This window comes from Dysidea avara, chromosome 1, assembly GCF_963678975.1.
Source record: "Dysidea avara chromosome 1, odDysAvar1.4, whole genome shotgun sequence".
NCBI lineage: Eukaryota > Metazoa > Porifera > Demospongiae > Dictyoceratida > Dysideidae > Dysidea > Dysidea avara.
This window is the reverse complement of record NC_089272.1, coordinates 4,620,712-4,634,175: the sequence shown is the minus strand read 5'-3', so window position 1 is coordinate 4,634,175 and position 13,464 is coordinate 4,620,712. Positions and strand designations below refer to the sequence as shown.

Here is a 13,464-nt window from a genome sequence, read left to right as displayed (position 1 = left end):
CATTACTAGTAAATACAAGTAGAAAAACTGAAAACATAAAAGTGTACATACAGTACTACTTGTGTGTGTATCACATTTTAATGTGTGTCTGAATATATCTTTAAAAGCTATGTGTATGCATTGTTTGAAGATCTTTGGACATCTATAAAACTACAGATATCAATGTGTCATTTTGTTGCTGGCTAACAGGTGACCACTGTCAAAGCTCTATTGAGCCAGATACTATATCCATGTACTTGTTTTGTCAGTCATGATTTGCTGAGACTGTGTTAGTTGTTTTGGCTGGAGTACGATAATCCAAGGTGATTTTGTGAGCTCCACTGTTGAGGGATCCTTGCCAGAGTCCAAAATTCCCAGCATAAGCAGTATTGCCTGTCAGTGATGCAGTGTGTTTTTGTGGGACTGAGTCAATAGTGAGACGCATGACAGTGTGAGAACCACCACTACGACCAGTATACTGATACATGATGTTGACATGACTTTGTTTGGATAGTGTAAAGGAATGGGAGACATCAGTTGGAACCCAACTATTGGAGTTACTCAGAGTTAGACTTGTTTTAGGATTAACAGTGACAACACTACAAGATGGAGGCAACATCATAGCATATAAATTTTTGTTGTTCTTGTACTTTTCTTTACAGTCAGTAAAGGATAGACTGGAAGGAGTACGATATTGAATACTAAAGTAGTGAACTCCATCACGAGCACTTCCAGCCCAGGCACCATGTAGATCAAGAAAGACATTGTATTACCCTTTCTAAATGATGGTGAAGGTTGATGGAATCCATCCACACTTAAAGCAGTCACCATAGGACTGGGATCTGTGATTTCTACAGAAAACTGGTAAGCAGACAAGATGCACTTGGTAGATACAGTACAGCTTCAGTATCTCTAATAGGACCCCATGAGTTGTAGGTGTTGGTGGTAGTTGGTGATGGAAAACATTTGATACTATCAGAGGCAACGGAAGCATATTCAATCCAAACTACTTGTAGTATTGCAGTCTGCCAGTCCCATCCTGCTAGCATGCTAATGGCCACTGATGACTTATAATGTACCTCGATAGTGTAATATCCAGGGTTGAGGTTAGCCATATAGAATCCTGTAGCAATTTTGTACAGTTGATTTCCACTGTGTACCAGTGATCCAGCATTTTCATAGTTGATCAGTAGCTTAGTGTAGAAGTCCTTGTTTGGGGTACGCATTTTTATCTGATAATGGACAAACACTCCATAACATTTATCAACAAGGTGGATTGTAGTAGTGAGGCTGGGAACAGGTTTGAAAGTATTAGTAGCTGGCAGGTTCAACCCATTGCTGACCATCTTCTTACTGAACATTCACAAACTTGAGACAAACAGCACAAACACAAGTTTGTCACAACACAAGTTTGTCACAGCACAAACTTGAGACATGGGTTGTCTGGAATTGTTTATGTTGGTTTTGTCACCATAGAAACAATATTAAACATAGGTTAGTGAGGTTTTGGATAAATTGTGTGTTCATGTGCATGCAGAAATAAGATTAGTATATCGTATCTTCTCAGATAAAAGCCCGTGCTTGTATTTCCTTCCCAGAATTTTTGACCTGGCCTGCAAGCTGAATAAGGCCTTTATTTGACACCAGGAGTTTATTTTGGATATGTATGTACACTGTAGGTACGAGTAACGCCTGGCGTTTAATTGAATATGAGATGTGGTAGAACGCCATTATTGTAACTGTAAGCAGCAGTGTGTTGACTACATACACAAGTGTAGTGAAGGCCCGAAATGATTAAAAAGCAGTTATACAATGAGTACCTACAGTGCTCCTGATAAGATAACGGTCGGCCAACAGACAATTTCCGGACAAATTAGCCAATATCTGACCGTAATTGTATTTGGCAGGACATAATGTCCTATCAAAGGAGCCCAAAATCCCAGGGTGTGCATATTTGGTTTACTGTCTCTTGGTTGCTAGGAGATTAAACATTCAAGCCATCCAAAAGAGTGACCACTAATGTACCAATGCCAACCCCTCTGCTGTACAGAAACCTCACAAAATCACTTGTGATAGTGTCTCAACACATAAAAGAATGTCTATCCTCAGCACAACAAAGGGAATGCCTACAGCCAGAGTACCTTACATCAGACAATGCTTACTACAGGCTGCAGTGTTATAGGTCACTTGTGTCCATGCAAAGTATAAATTTGTCCGGACCAGTTTGGATTTGTCAGGACATTTTGTCCTTGCGCTTAAGAATTCTTATCAGGAGCACTGACCTATTTGCATGCATGCTGATTTGTACAGATTACTCACTTGATTACTCTTAGCACCTTCGTTCCTCGTGTGAAGAAACAGCAGCAGCAGCAAGGGAAAGAACTAAATTTAACAGTAGACTCCATTAATGGCCGGGCCTATACTTAACACCAAATGTTTGTTTTCTAAATATGCTGGAAACGGTTTATGATTGAGACAGCTGTTTATTCAAATATTGCTTTTATATGAGGAAGTATAGTAGTTGTAGTTTTGCCAAAATTTAAATATTTCATTGGCTATACATAACTCTTCAGGGCACATACTGTAGGTGCCAGATTTTTATCGGAAAATAATGGCATCGTGCTTTTCAATGTAAATATTGCCAGTTTTGGATAACTTCCTTGTTGAAGCTTCTCCACTATATTAAGTTTAATGGTATAATGCTAGGGTGTGATCAAGAGTTCATAGTATTATCACCTCTTTCTTAGACTCCGCAGAGATGAACCACAGCCTCAAATACTATAACATCAATGACTAGAAACCAATCCCATTTATATATAACCACCCATGATTTAACTACACGTATGTATGTTTTAAAAAAGATAATCTTGGTGTTATTGTGGAAGGCAGGAGACCAAATTAAGGCAACCTTTAAAATGCTACACTGTTAAAATACACATTTTCATTAGTGCAGAGACTAGGTATTTTGTTAAGCACCAACAAACTAGTCCTGCATGACACTTTCAAGGCCACAGACCATGTCATCGTATTTTCACAGGTGGAACTCAACGTATACAACAATTGAAGATAAGTAGGGTGGTGTACAGGTGTATGTGTAAATGGATAATGAAGTACGGGCGCTATAACATCCTTTCACATCACCAGTGCTAATATTTTGAAGTATGTGTTATGTAACATAATTATGTATAGGGATTCTGTGATGCATACATGTAGTTATGTACATATGTGTATACATAATGCGTATATCAAAATCATCATTTTGCATTTAAATACAGCACATCTACAGTGTACACACAGCATATACCAGTAATCGAAAGTACAAGAAAATGTTTTAGCTATACTATTTGTATACACACTTGTACAATACACAATATGTGTGCTAGTGTAAAGGGGTATTTGTATGTCACAATATACATACATGTTGTGTTCAGTCCAATCTTTAGAACCATTCACATAGGCTATTCAGTCAGCAGTACACAATTGTCATATCTCTGTTTTTGCCATTTGTTCCAACGTTTCCATTGTATTTCTGCAGAAACAGTGTTGACTGTTTTTGCTGTTGCCCTGTAATCCAGTTAAACTTTATGTCCTCCAGGATTAAGAGCTCCTTGCCACAGTCCAAAGTTACCAGCATATACAGTGTTACCAGTCAGTGGTACGGTGTGTTTTTGTGGGACAGAATCAATACTGAGACGCATGACAATGTAGCTGGTACTACTATACCACCAGAATACTGATACATGATGATGACATGACTTTGTTTGGGCAGTGTGAAAGAATGGGTGATATCAATTGGAGCCCAATTGTTGGAGTTGCTGAAAGCATAGATATTAGAGGAACGGGATAAGCAACCAGCCCGTCTGGCACCTATTTAACACCTCACTCCGCATGTGATTGCTTCAATTACGAATTACAATCAATTCTCTTAAATAACGTAAATCCAAGCGTAAATCTATCGAAGTTGAATAATTCCGAGCACCATGGCGAGGCTTGTGACAACTGAATCATGCTTACAAACGAGCTCAAAAGACCTCAGTGAATCACTAGAGCAGCTAATTTCAACGATGGAAGGTGAGTGTGCTGGCCTTGAACACCGTGACTGGTGCTGGATGTACGCAGAGCTAATGAATGACTACGGTCTTAAAGCACTCCCACTAATATTGTGGCTCTAAGGTTTGAGTTATGTATTCGTGATATATAAACCTGACCATTCAATCGTAGATATCTATGATGCAATCATCAGTTCTGATGATGGGATTAGATTTGTATAAGAAGTCTTGATTGTACTGGACATGCATAGCCTACTACTGTAATATCTAAGTATAGATATTAGAGCCTACTAAGCTGCATGTTTGTAACTAGATTTCCCAGTAATGTGCTGTCTTATTTTAGGCCCTGCACGATTGCTGGTTATTGCAGTTAAATCCGTATTGACTGATAGAAAGTTTCAACTACCGTCACCTCAAGCCATCACTGCACTCAAGAGTGCTAAAGACCTAGTAAAACTGTGGAACAGTGAGCCACAGAAGCATCAACCAACAACTGATTTTGCTCAGTATTTAGTTGATCAACTCAAAACATGCTTTCGAACTAAAGCTAAATCTATGCATTTGAAAAAGGAGCGGATGTGGGGCAAGTATCACCAACTTCGTACTTCTTCTGCTTTTAAACTGGAGTGGAAAAAGTTTCTGGAGGCATCTATAAGAGTTTCAAATATCCATTTCTTCCAGCACCTTACTCATAAGGTATTTACAGAACTGATAAACTTGGAATTTCCACTTGTAACAGAAACAGATGGGGAGGGTACATCTGACACAATAACAACAACAGAAAAAAATGCACTTCGATATGTTGCAGGATATGTATGCAGAAAAGTTAAAGATAACCTGATAAGTGCACATTGCAAAATCCCAAACAAGCAGTGTATGATCCAATGTTTGCTGGACATAAGCAGCAACACTGGTGATGATTTAGATTGCAATGAGTGGGTCAGCATGGTGAATAGAGGAGGGCTGTGGCGAATAAATGATGACGTGTACAGTGTTTTTGTTATGATGGAAGAACTTATTCGACCAATCCTAAGGAAAGAGTTTGCGGACCAGATAGATGAAGGCACAAAGAAAAAGATTGTTGACAAGATACTAAGTGATGAGGATTTACTTTTTCAGTGGTGCTTTGTGGTGAGGACAGTGGTAGATACAGAATTATCAGAAGTACTACTAAAACAAATTGCAGAGTTGTACCTTACCATAAGAGGTCATGCATTTGCCAGTTCTTGTCTTGAATTATATAAGCAAGCCAGCAAACAAAGTTTGCAAAAGAAGAAGGGACTACGCACGAAGCTGTCATCAAGCCAATAATACTGTACATTCTCATTATAAATATTTTCATTTTAAATAACTGATAATGACAGAATTATACACTTTCACCAAATATTATGCACATAAATGTGATTCACAATTTTTTATTTCTGATACTTCTCCGCTTAGGAAGTGGCTTGTTCTCTTTTCCAGCAATCCACATCTGTTGACCTAGTAGAGTACTGGCTTTATTCGTTCCCCGGCAGTTGCCCCTGATGTTGGAACAAGTGGTGTTGACAACTCTTATCGTCTGAGTGTTCTTCTGGAACTGACTTGCATTAGGATTGTCATTAGATGACCCCCTTTGTCTTTGCTGTCCAAAAAAATTCTCAATGGGGTCTTGAGACAACCTATTGCTCAGAAACAGCGTTACTCCAGGTATCTTGAAGATGTACTGCAGGAATTCTATGAATGAATGTACTACAAGAAGCAAAGATAATACTAACACTTGCATTCACAGTGTAGGTCTCACCTGTAATTCTAAGGCCAAGACGTGTTTCATGACTTATCAGCATAGTATTTTTTTCCTCTGCAGAGAAGCCTGGTCTTTCTTGCACTGCTTTCTCCCAATCATCAAGGTACTTTAAAAACACATCTTTCAACCACTACATAGATAGCAAATACAAATTCAACCAGCGTAAAATGCACTGATGCTTACATGACTCACCTCCACGCTTTTCGATAAGGTGATTTAAAAAGATTCTTCTCCTTTCTACCACTTGACATGTTCCTCACATTCAGACAGTCAAAAAACTTATCAAACATTTCGATGAATGTTATCGTTGCTGTCAGTGAATCCTCTTTTCTGTTCCTCATTGCATCAGCCACAGTATCACTTAATGCCTATGCAATGTTTGTTATTGTAGTAAACAACAAATTGCAAATACTCACCTGTACAGCTAGGCCTACCCGCATTTTTGAGTAGCTTGTCAAGTACACTTGTTCATACTTTAGTTTCTTGACTAATGCTAAGCCAGCACTTGTTCGTGATCGGTTGTTATAATACAAGTTCACCAGGTGGCTCCAAGAAATATCCTTTCCATTCTATATGTATACAAAAATAAGTGAATTTATAATACTGCACAATATCACACATACCCACAAATGTCTGTTGGAACTAGCCCAACAGTTTCTCACTGTTTTCATAAGGTGTGGCGGATCAGAAAAGAAGAAAAAAAAGGCCTGTCATCATCTGTATAGGGATTGGAAACTTTATGGACAAAAGTAGATTTGGCCTTAGGGTCATGAAGACGAAATAATCTTCTGTTAGCAGCAAGCCCATCACAAGTTAAACCCATCACTTTGAAACCACATAGCTCCAACCGTTCAACTGCCTCCCATAAGGGGTGGTACATCTGATCACCAGACAGAGCAGCGCAAGGGAACTGACAATATGGAAATTCTAATTTTGTGAATAAGCCTTTAACCATTATCACTAGCATCGACTTTGCTAGTTGTGGCTCTCCTGTTTCATCTTGTTGAACAGCTTTCTCAAAATCAGACAAATGTGATTCTATGTCCCCAAGGTTAACAAATCCAGTGATGGCACCTGTAATTAATATTTTAAAATGCAGCAGTTTAGTTTGTTGTATACCTGTATGCTTATCGTATACCACGTCTTCCTTAATATGCATCTCGTCCATCAAAAGAATACCATATTTATCCTTTTCTTCACAATTCAAAATATCTGTTTGGTCCATTAGTTGCTGGTCGACATCAACTGAAAACCCTACACAAGCCTTAGTGTAATAGGTGTAATCTTGTAAAGTTCTCTGTGATGGTAGCTTGATAACATTGGTTTCCCCTCAACATCTCATATGCACCGCGTGAATAGTGCCGAAGGTATAAACACCATCGGATCATGAGAGGGTCCCACTTCATCGTCTTAGGGTTAGACAAGGATAATGCTTTCTTCTGGCTTTCCCAAAACATCCTTGCAAATGAATGCTCTGGGTAATTCTCAGCCACAAAAGGTGATTTATCATCAACAATAGCTTTAAGGTTTTCATGGAGATCTTCACCAATGCTAACTCCCCTAGACTCAAGTGCATGATCTAGCTTTTCCTGGATTCTGCTGATCTCTTGCTTTAACATTTTACATAGTGAATGCAGTCTCTTCATACGTTCATTCTTCTCTGAACTACTAAGACGCCTGTAGTTCGTATGGCTCTTGGGATCGCATCTATCCTGGTCTTTAGGATGCTCTTTAGCATATAACATTTTGTTCAACACTTGGCGATAAGCATGGCATTGCTCACAACGATCACCATTCTCACTAAATATTGCACATTTACTGGTAAATATTGAATCCTTCTTTTTATCATAAAAAGCTGTTTGTTCGGTTCCTGCAAAATTTCAATATTATACTAATACACTGATAGCCCACTAATTTACCATTAGTAAAGACTCCTTCTCTTTGCTCAGCAAGTACATGAAATTTTTCATCTGGATTCCCACAACACAAAGGAAATGTATCGAGGAGATTCAATGCTTCCTTACAGGCAGAGACTGAAGCGATTGTAGAAGGAAGAGAATGGAACACATCAGAGTATGGAACTTGAGCTGTGCTGTAGTTTACATGCCATGAGAAATCAGTGTGTATCACTAAACTACGTTCAAGGTATGGATGTCCCTCATCAGTTTGGCATAGCTTTGAATACCACAGTTCATTGCTATTCATCTCTTCTGATGCTTCTATCCATCCTAAACAGCATTAAAATGTTACTTAATTAATCAAGAAATTCTACTTAAGTACCTTTAGGTAACACAGCAGTCTTCTCTACATGGTGCTTCAGCTGTAACAGAGATGGTGTGCTTGCATCAAAGTAAATCTGCTGCAAATTGGGCAAAGAAATTGGCAGAGTATCAGGCTGGGCTACATCTACATCCTCATCTTGCAATGATTCCTGCTTTGCAGCAATTTTAAGGGCTCTTTTCTTTCTATATTCATTTTTTCGGCGAACAGACAGCTTGAATTTTCGAGGCATTTCCTGACACCTGAAATTGCTTTACCTGAAAAATAAAGTCATCATGCAAAACTTACACTATAGAAGGTTCAGATAAATGCAAACAATAACCCTTAACTATATTGGTAGTACACTAGGAGGGAGACAAATTATATGTGTAAAATAGACTGTAACTGGAAGTACAAATCAAATAAATGATATATAGGCTTGTTAAACGGACTACTTTAGGTCTTATGCAAAGCAGCATAGATCAAGGATGAAAATGCAAGTTGAAACAGGTCTATAACAGTAGCAGACTCGATGGAAAAGGGGGACAAAAAGGCTTGTAGGACGAAAAAATGATAAATAACGCTAAAATAGAGAATTCTGGGTAGAATCTCTTACTTCAAACGATAAAATCACACAAACAAACAAGGTCTCTTTGCCTAGCTTACTTACTGATCCTCCTTTGCTACTCCAAGCGCTACAGCAACTTCTTCACACATTCACAAAAGTGTCAATCACACCACGAGGAGTGCTTCAACAGCAGTATTGAGCCCACGTGATGCGTTTCTAATCCCGTTTCCGTAGGCTCTAATATCTATGCTGAAAGTGAGACTTGTTTTAGTGACAACATGGAGACAACATCATAGCATACAAGTTCTTGTTGTTCTTATAGTTTTCTTTGCAATCTGTAAAAGAAAATTTGGTAGGTGTGCTGTAGAGCATATTAAAATAGTGTACTCCAGTGTACAAATGTCTAGCCCCGGCACCATGAAGTTCTAAGAAATCATTGTTACCTTTTATAATCACTGTTGTGTGGTGATGAAAGCCATTTACTTCTAAAGCTGTGAACACATTACTGGGGGTTACCATTTCTGCTAAAAACTGAAAAGCAGACGTGACAATTCTATCATTTGGTGATAAGATTCCAATAGTACTGCACGCAGAGTGTTATATTGGCCTTTTACAATAACTATACGTAGGTAGGTATGTACAGGGTATGTGTAGATTATGGACATACCACATTTAAATTATTTTTACACAGATACATCACTTCTATGTACATTTGTGACCGAATTTTGGAAAACAGTCGATATACGCACAACAATACTTTTGTAATACAGGTTTTTGCAATTGAATTCGGCGACTTTGCAATTGAATGCGTCCCGTTTGCAATTGAGTTCGTCGCTTTTGCAATTGAATTCGTCCCGTTTGCAATTGAATTCGGCGACTTTGCAATTGAATGCGTCCCGTTTGCAACTGAGTTCGTCGCTTTTGCAATTGAATTCGTCCCGTTTGCAATTGAATTCGTCGGTTTTGCAATTGAATTCATCCCGTTTGCAATTGAATTCGTCGCTTTTGCAATTGAATTCGTCGCTTTTGCAGTTAAATTCGTCCATAACAAGAATGGCAGCTGGAGCAAACATGAAAACATGATGTAGCAGCTGCTACAAGAACTTGTTCAAGTACAACAGTAGTAAACAACTCTTTATAAGGCAATAATTCTTCCTCTACAGCCTCTCCAACAACATTCCAAACTCTACTACGCCATTCGCGATGGGTGTGGTCACTCGCGAGCAAGCTAATTAACTTGTCAGACAGCTATCAGCTTCGCGTACTACCAGCTTCAATTACCTTCTAGTGTCTCAAGTGTAACTCTCCAAGGCATAAATAGTTCATCTCTTAATGAACGGGTTGGTTTCTTGGAGCCGTTTTGTTTATGACGAATTGTAATGCAAACGCGACGAATTCTATTGCAAAACCGACTAATTCAACTGCAAAAGTGACGAATTCAATTGCAAAACCGACGAATTCAATTGCAAACGGGACGAATTCAATTGCAATACCGACAAATTCAATTACAATACCGACGAATTCAATTGCAAAAACCTGTAAAATGCATTTTAAAATTATAGGTAAAAGATGCAAGCTCCAGAAAAAAATTTATGCAAGTTTGTATTGCCTCACTGGTGGGTGAATTAAGCCTCCAATGGATAAATCCTGGGCATCATCGTGTTCGCCTGTTCATAGTGAGTACAAAAATCTTTGTTTCATCTCCATACACGAAAAGATTTCAAAGTTACAGACGTTTGTTTACGTTGCGGTGACGAAAGAATTTACCGACAATCATTTTTCAGTGAATTTGCCTTCCTTCTCGAGCACAGAAGCATGCCTGGGCATAAAAACTATACCGTGGTGGATGCACAAATGCATGGCGAACACAATGAGCAAAGATTCAAATCCGTACGCCAGTAAGTTATGATAGTTTATGTAAGCGCCTGTAGATTCTTTTCTCTATAGCTTCTGTACATATCAATTTATTTGTTCGTCTGGCTGTCTAGTGCTATATTTCCAATGCTGCTTAACTTATGAAGCTGAAACTTATCTAGTCCATTCCTCTGTCCCTGTAGAAAACAAAGAACAAATAAAATGCATTTTGAAAATTGTGACAGTTTTCTAAAATTAGGTCACATTTTTACTGTAACAGTAATGAGTAACCAAAGATGGTATTATGGTTGCCTTTGTATCATGTTAAGCTATAATGGATTGCAATCATCACATCAGTAGAATTTAATATGTACAAAGCATCTGTAGCTAATTTCGTGGTGAAATACCAATGGCTAAGGTTTGCTCTGTGCATGTGTCAAGTCAATAGTGAACATAAATTTATATTATGAACAGAATAGAAATGGGATAGATATCAGTGGCTCGACTAATAAACATACTACTGGCCACCCTATCATGTTACCTCTTATCCTGAGGTTGCAGGTGCAACCTCTTGAACTTATACAAGTACGTATAAAGTAGGTAAACTCTGGAACTGTAATTTAGGAACTATGGTTTCAAAAACAATTGTACTAGCTGTATAGTTAGTAGTTAGCTGACTAGCTGTCTAGTCAACTTGTTAACTTATGTAAACTGTCCTGATGCTGGACTGCTCTACGTATATTGAAATGCTTTAGTATAAAGTGACTGTTCTGTTAGAGGATCTTACTTGTTTTGGGAGAAAGATCTGCAATTAAGTGTTTTGGTGTAAATGCCAACCTGTATATTGATGTAATAACTTTATAGCCATTCTCTGTTGGTCATTTCTGTTTTCCATTCTCATCTTGTTAGTGCCATATCTACAGTATGTGCATATGTACCCCACATTTCATGCTGAGCTATGCATATGTAGTTCCTGCAGGATTGTGAAGCATATAATACTACTTTAAAAAGCTTGGATTTTCACTTCCTGTCCTTGGAATCAGAAAAGTGTTTACTTTGTAGATCGAACTAAGAATATCGGAATTATGCGTGATTTTGAAAATTACAAAAATGATTTATTATCCCATTTACAGAGTAATCCACTTGATGGAATAACTTGAAAATCGGTCTGTACATGAAGCTACTATTGTAGTGCAAACCTTTTGTGGTTTGAAAGTACTGAGAGTATTAGCTAAGGAGATATAAAGCAAAACCAAACGTAGAAAAAACAGGATTGAGATACTCTAATAGAACTGTTTGCTGAGAAGTCAAAAAATATATCAGAAAAAAGTTCTCCAGGTTTCAAACCAGGGACCTCCACACCTACGTATATACCCAAGTCCTTACCACTCTGCCTCTGCTATCAGTTGCTCACCTCATTTAATTTCTACCTTATAAATGAAGGTTCTGGTTTAGTACACTAGAATGATAACTCATAGATCTATCAGTGGAAATTCTAGAACATTCTATACGAAGCACTCAGAAAAAATGTATGCTCTATTAGAGTACTACAAAAATTATGAAAGTAGCCTATAGCAAGTGTGTCGTGCTACCAAGTACATACAGCTGGTGTGGGCCGGTGACATACTCATTTTCTGGAACCAAGAAAACACTGTTTTCATGTATCCATAGCTTGATAGTGCTTGAATGGTAATTAACCATTTCTGCTGTGGAAACGTCCTCAGAGTAGGGCATCTCCCATGAGTCAAATCTATCCAGCTATCTTCATGCCTTCAAAATTCGTCCTATTTCAGTTTTTCGTAATTACATATAGCTAGCCATGCAGTCTTCAACGATTCCTGTAGTAAAGGAAAAAGTTTACAGTGTTAAAATGAAGTGTCAAGGCCAACCATAAGCTGGCTCCTGGCTTTTGAACTTGCAATCACAAAATCCGCACAAAACAACCAAGCTGTCTTAAAAATCTGGGTAAAAAGGTTGTGAAATCAGCACTATATTATGGTTGATAGTGTCGAAGACTACGCAGTCAGTTCACATGGTGAATAGTCTAGTAGCTCTTCATCACTATCATCACTAGTACTGTCAGTGTCATCATCCAGTTGTAAAATTCAGTCTGCATTATCACTGTGAAGGTGCGCGTTATTTTGGAGTTGCATGTTTGCGCTTCCACTGCTATCGAAGATCCAAAATTGTATGACAGCCTATTCATTCGAAGGAAGTAATCTCTATCCATCGTACTACAAGTCTTCGAAAAGTCACCGTGACATTGACAATGACAAATACAAATAAGGAAGTCCGGTAATCTATGCTGTTTAACTTCGTGTATTGAACGATATCTAACAGTACAAATAAGGAAGTTCAATAATCTACGCCATTTAACTTCGCCCCGGCTTTAAGTACAAATAAGGAAGTTCAGTAATCTATGCCGTTTAACTTTGCCATGGCATTGACGATGACAAGTACAAATAAGGAAGTTCAGTAATCTACGCCGTTTAACTTCGCCGTGAAATAAGGAAGTCCAGTAATCTACGCCATTACTTTCATCTGTGACATTGTTGATGACTTACACTTCTTTGTATATTATCGTGTCCTTGTGTGACACTAAAGAACTTGTAAGGTTTGTTTTTCGTATTTAATCATGAAATTGCCATGTAATAAACGATGACTTACAGTTTTTTGTATTTGATCGTAAATTGCCATGTAATGGATGATAACTTACAGTTATCTAGCTATAGTATGTTCACGTTGAGCTGAATCCTGAAAAACAGCTAAAAATTAAAAGTGGATTTTTCTCAACAGAGTTAACGTTTCAGCCAACCAGATGATTATTGGTAACAGCAAAGGTGTCAACAACAGACATGTATGGTTTGGCTCCATTACAAGTTCGGGAAAGGGCTGTAATGGACAGTGTACTTATATGGCTTCCACGTAGGAAATGTATTGTGAAATTTTGATTGGCCGTAAATATGTCA

General features: G+C 38.2%; 2 protein-coding genes across 2 annotated transcripts in view; one reads left to right on the top strand and one right to left on the bottom strand.

Annotated features, from left to right (window-relative positions):
• The window catches only part of LOC136253718 (kanadaptin-like), a 57,018-nt gene that overhangs the window by 14,639 nt on the left and 28,915 nt on the right, over nt 1–13,464 (top strand). The window lies entirely within an intron of this gene.
• On the bottom strand, nt 5,357–9,399 carry LOC136253710 (uncharacterized). Its single transcript, XM_066046371.1, has 9 exons — nt 8,744–9,399; nt 8,095–8,351; nt 7,734–8,042; nt 6,934–7,684; nt 6,438–6,888; nt 6,231–6,383; nt 6,007–6,182; nt 5,812–5,944; nt 5,357–5,759 (listed from the first exon to the last, which is right to left on the bottom strand). The coding sequence occupies exons 2-4, from the start codon at nt 8,324–8,326 to the stop codon at nt 7,080–7,082; spliced, it is 1,146 nt and encodes a 381-aa protein (XP_065902443.1). The 5' UTR covers nt 8,327–8,351; nt 8,744–9,399; the 3' UTR covers nt 5,357–5,759; nt 5,812–5,944; nt 6,007–6,182; nt 6,231–6,383; nt 6,438–6,888; nt 6,934–7,079.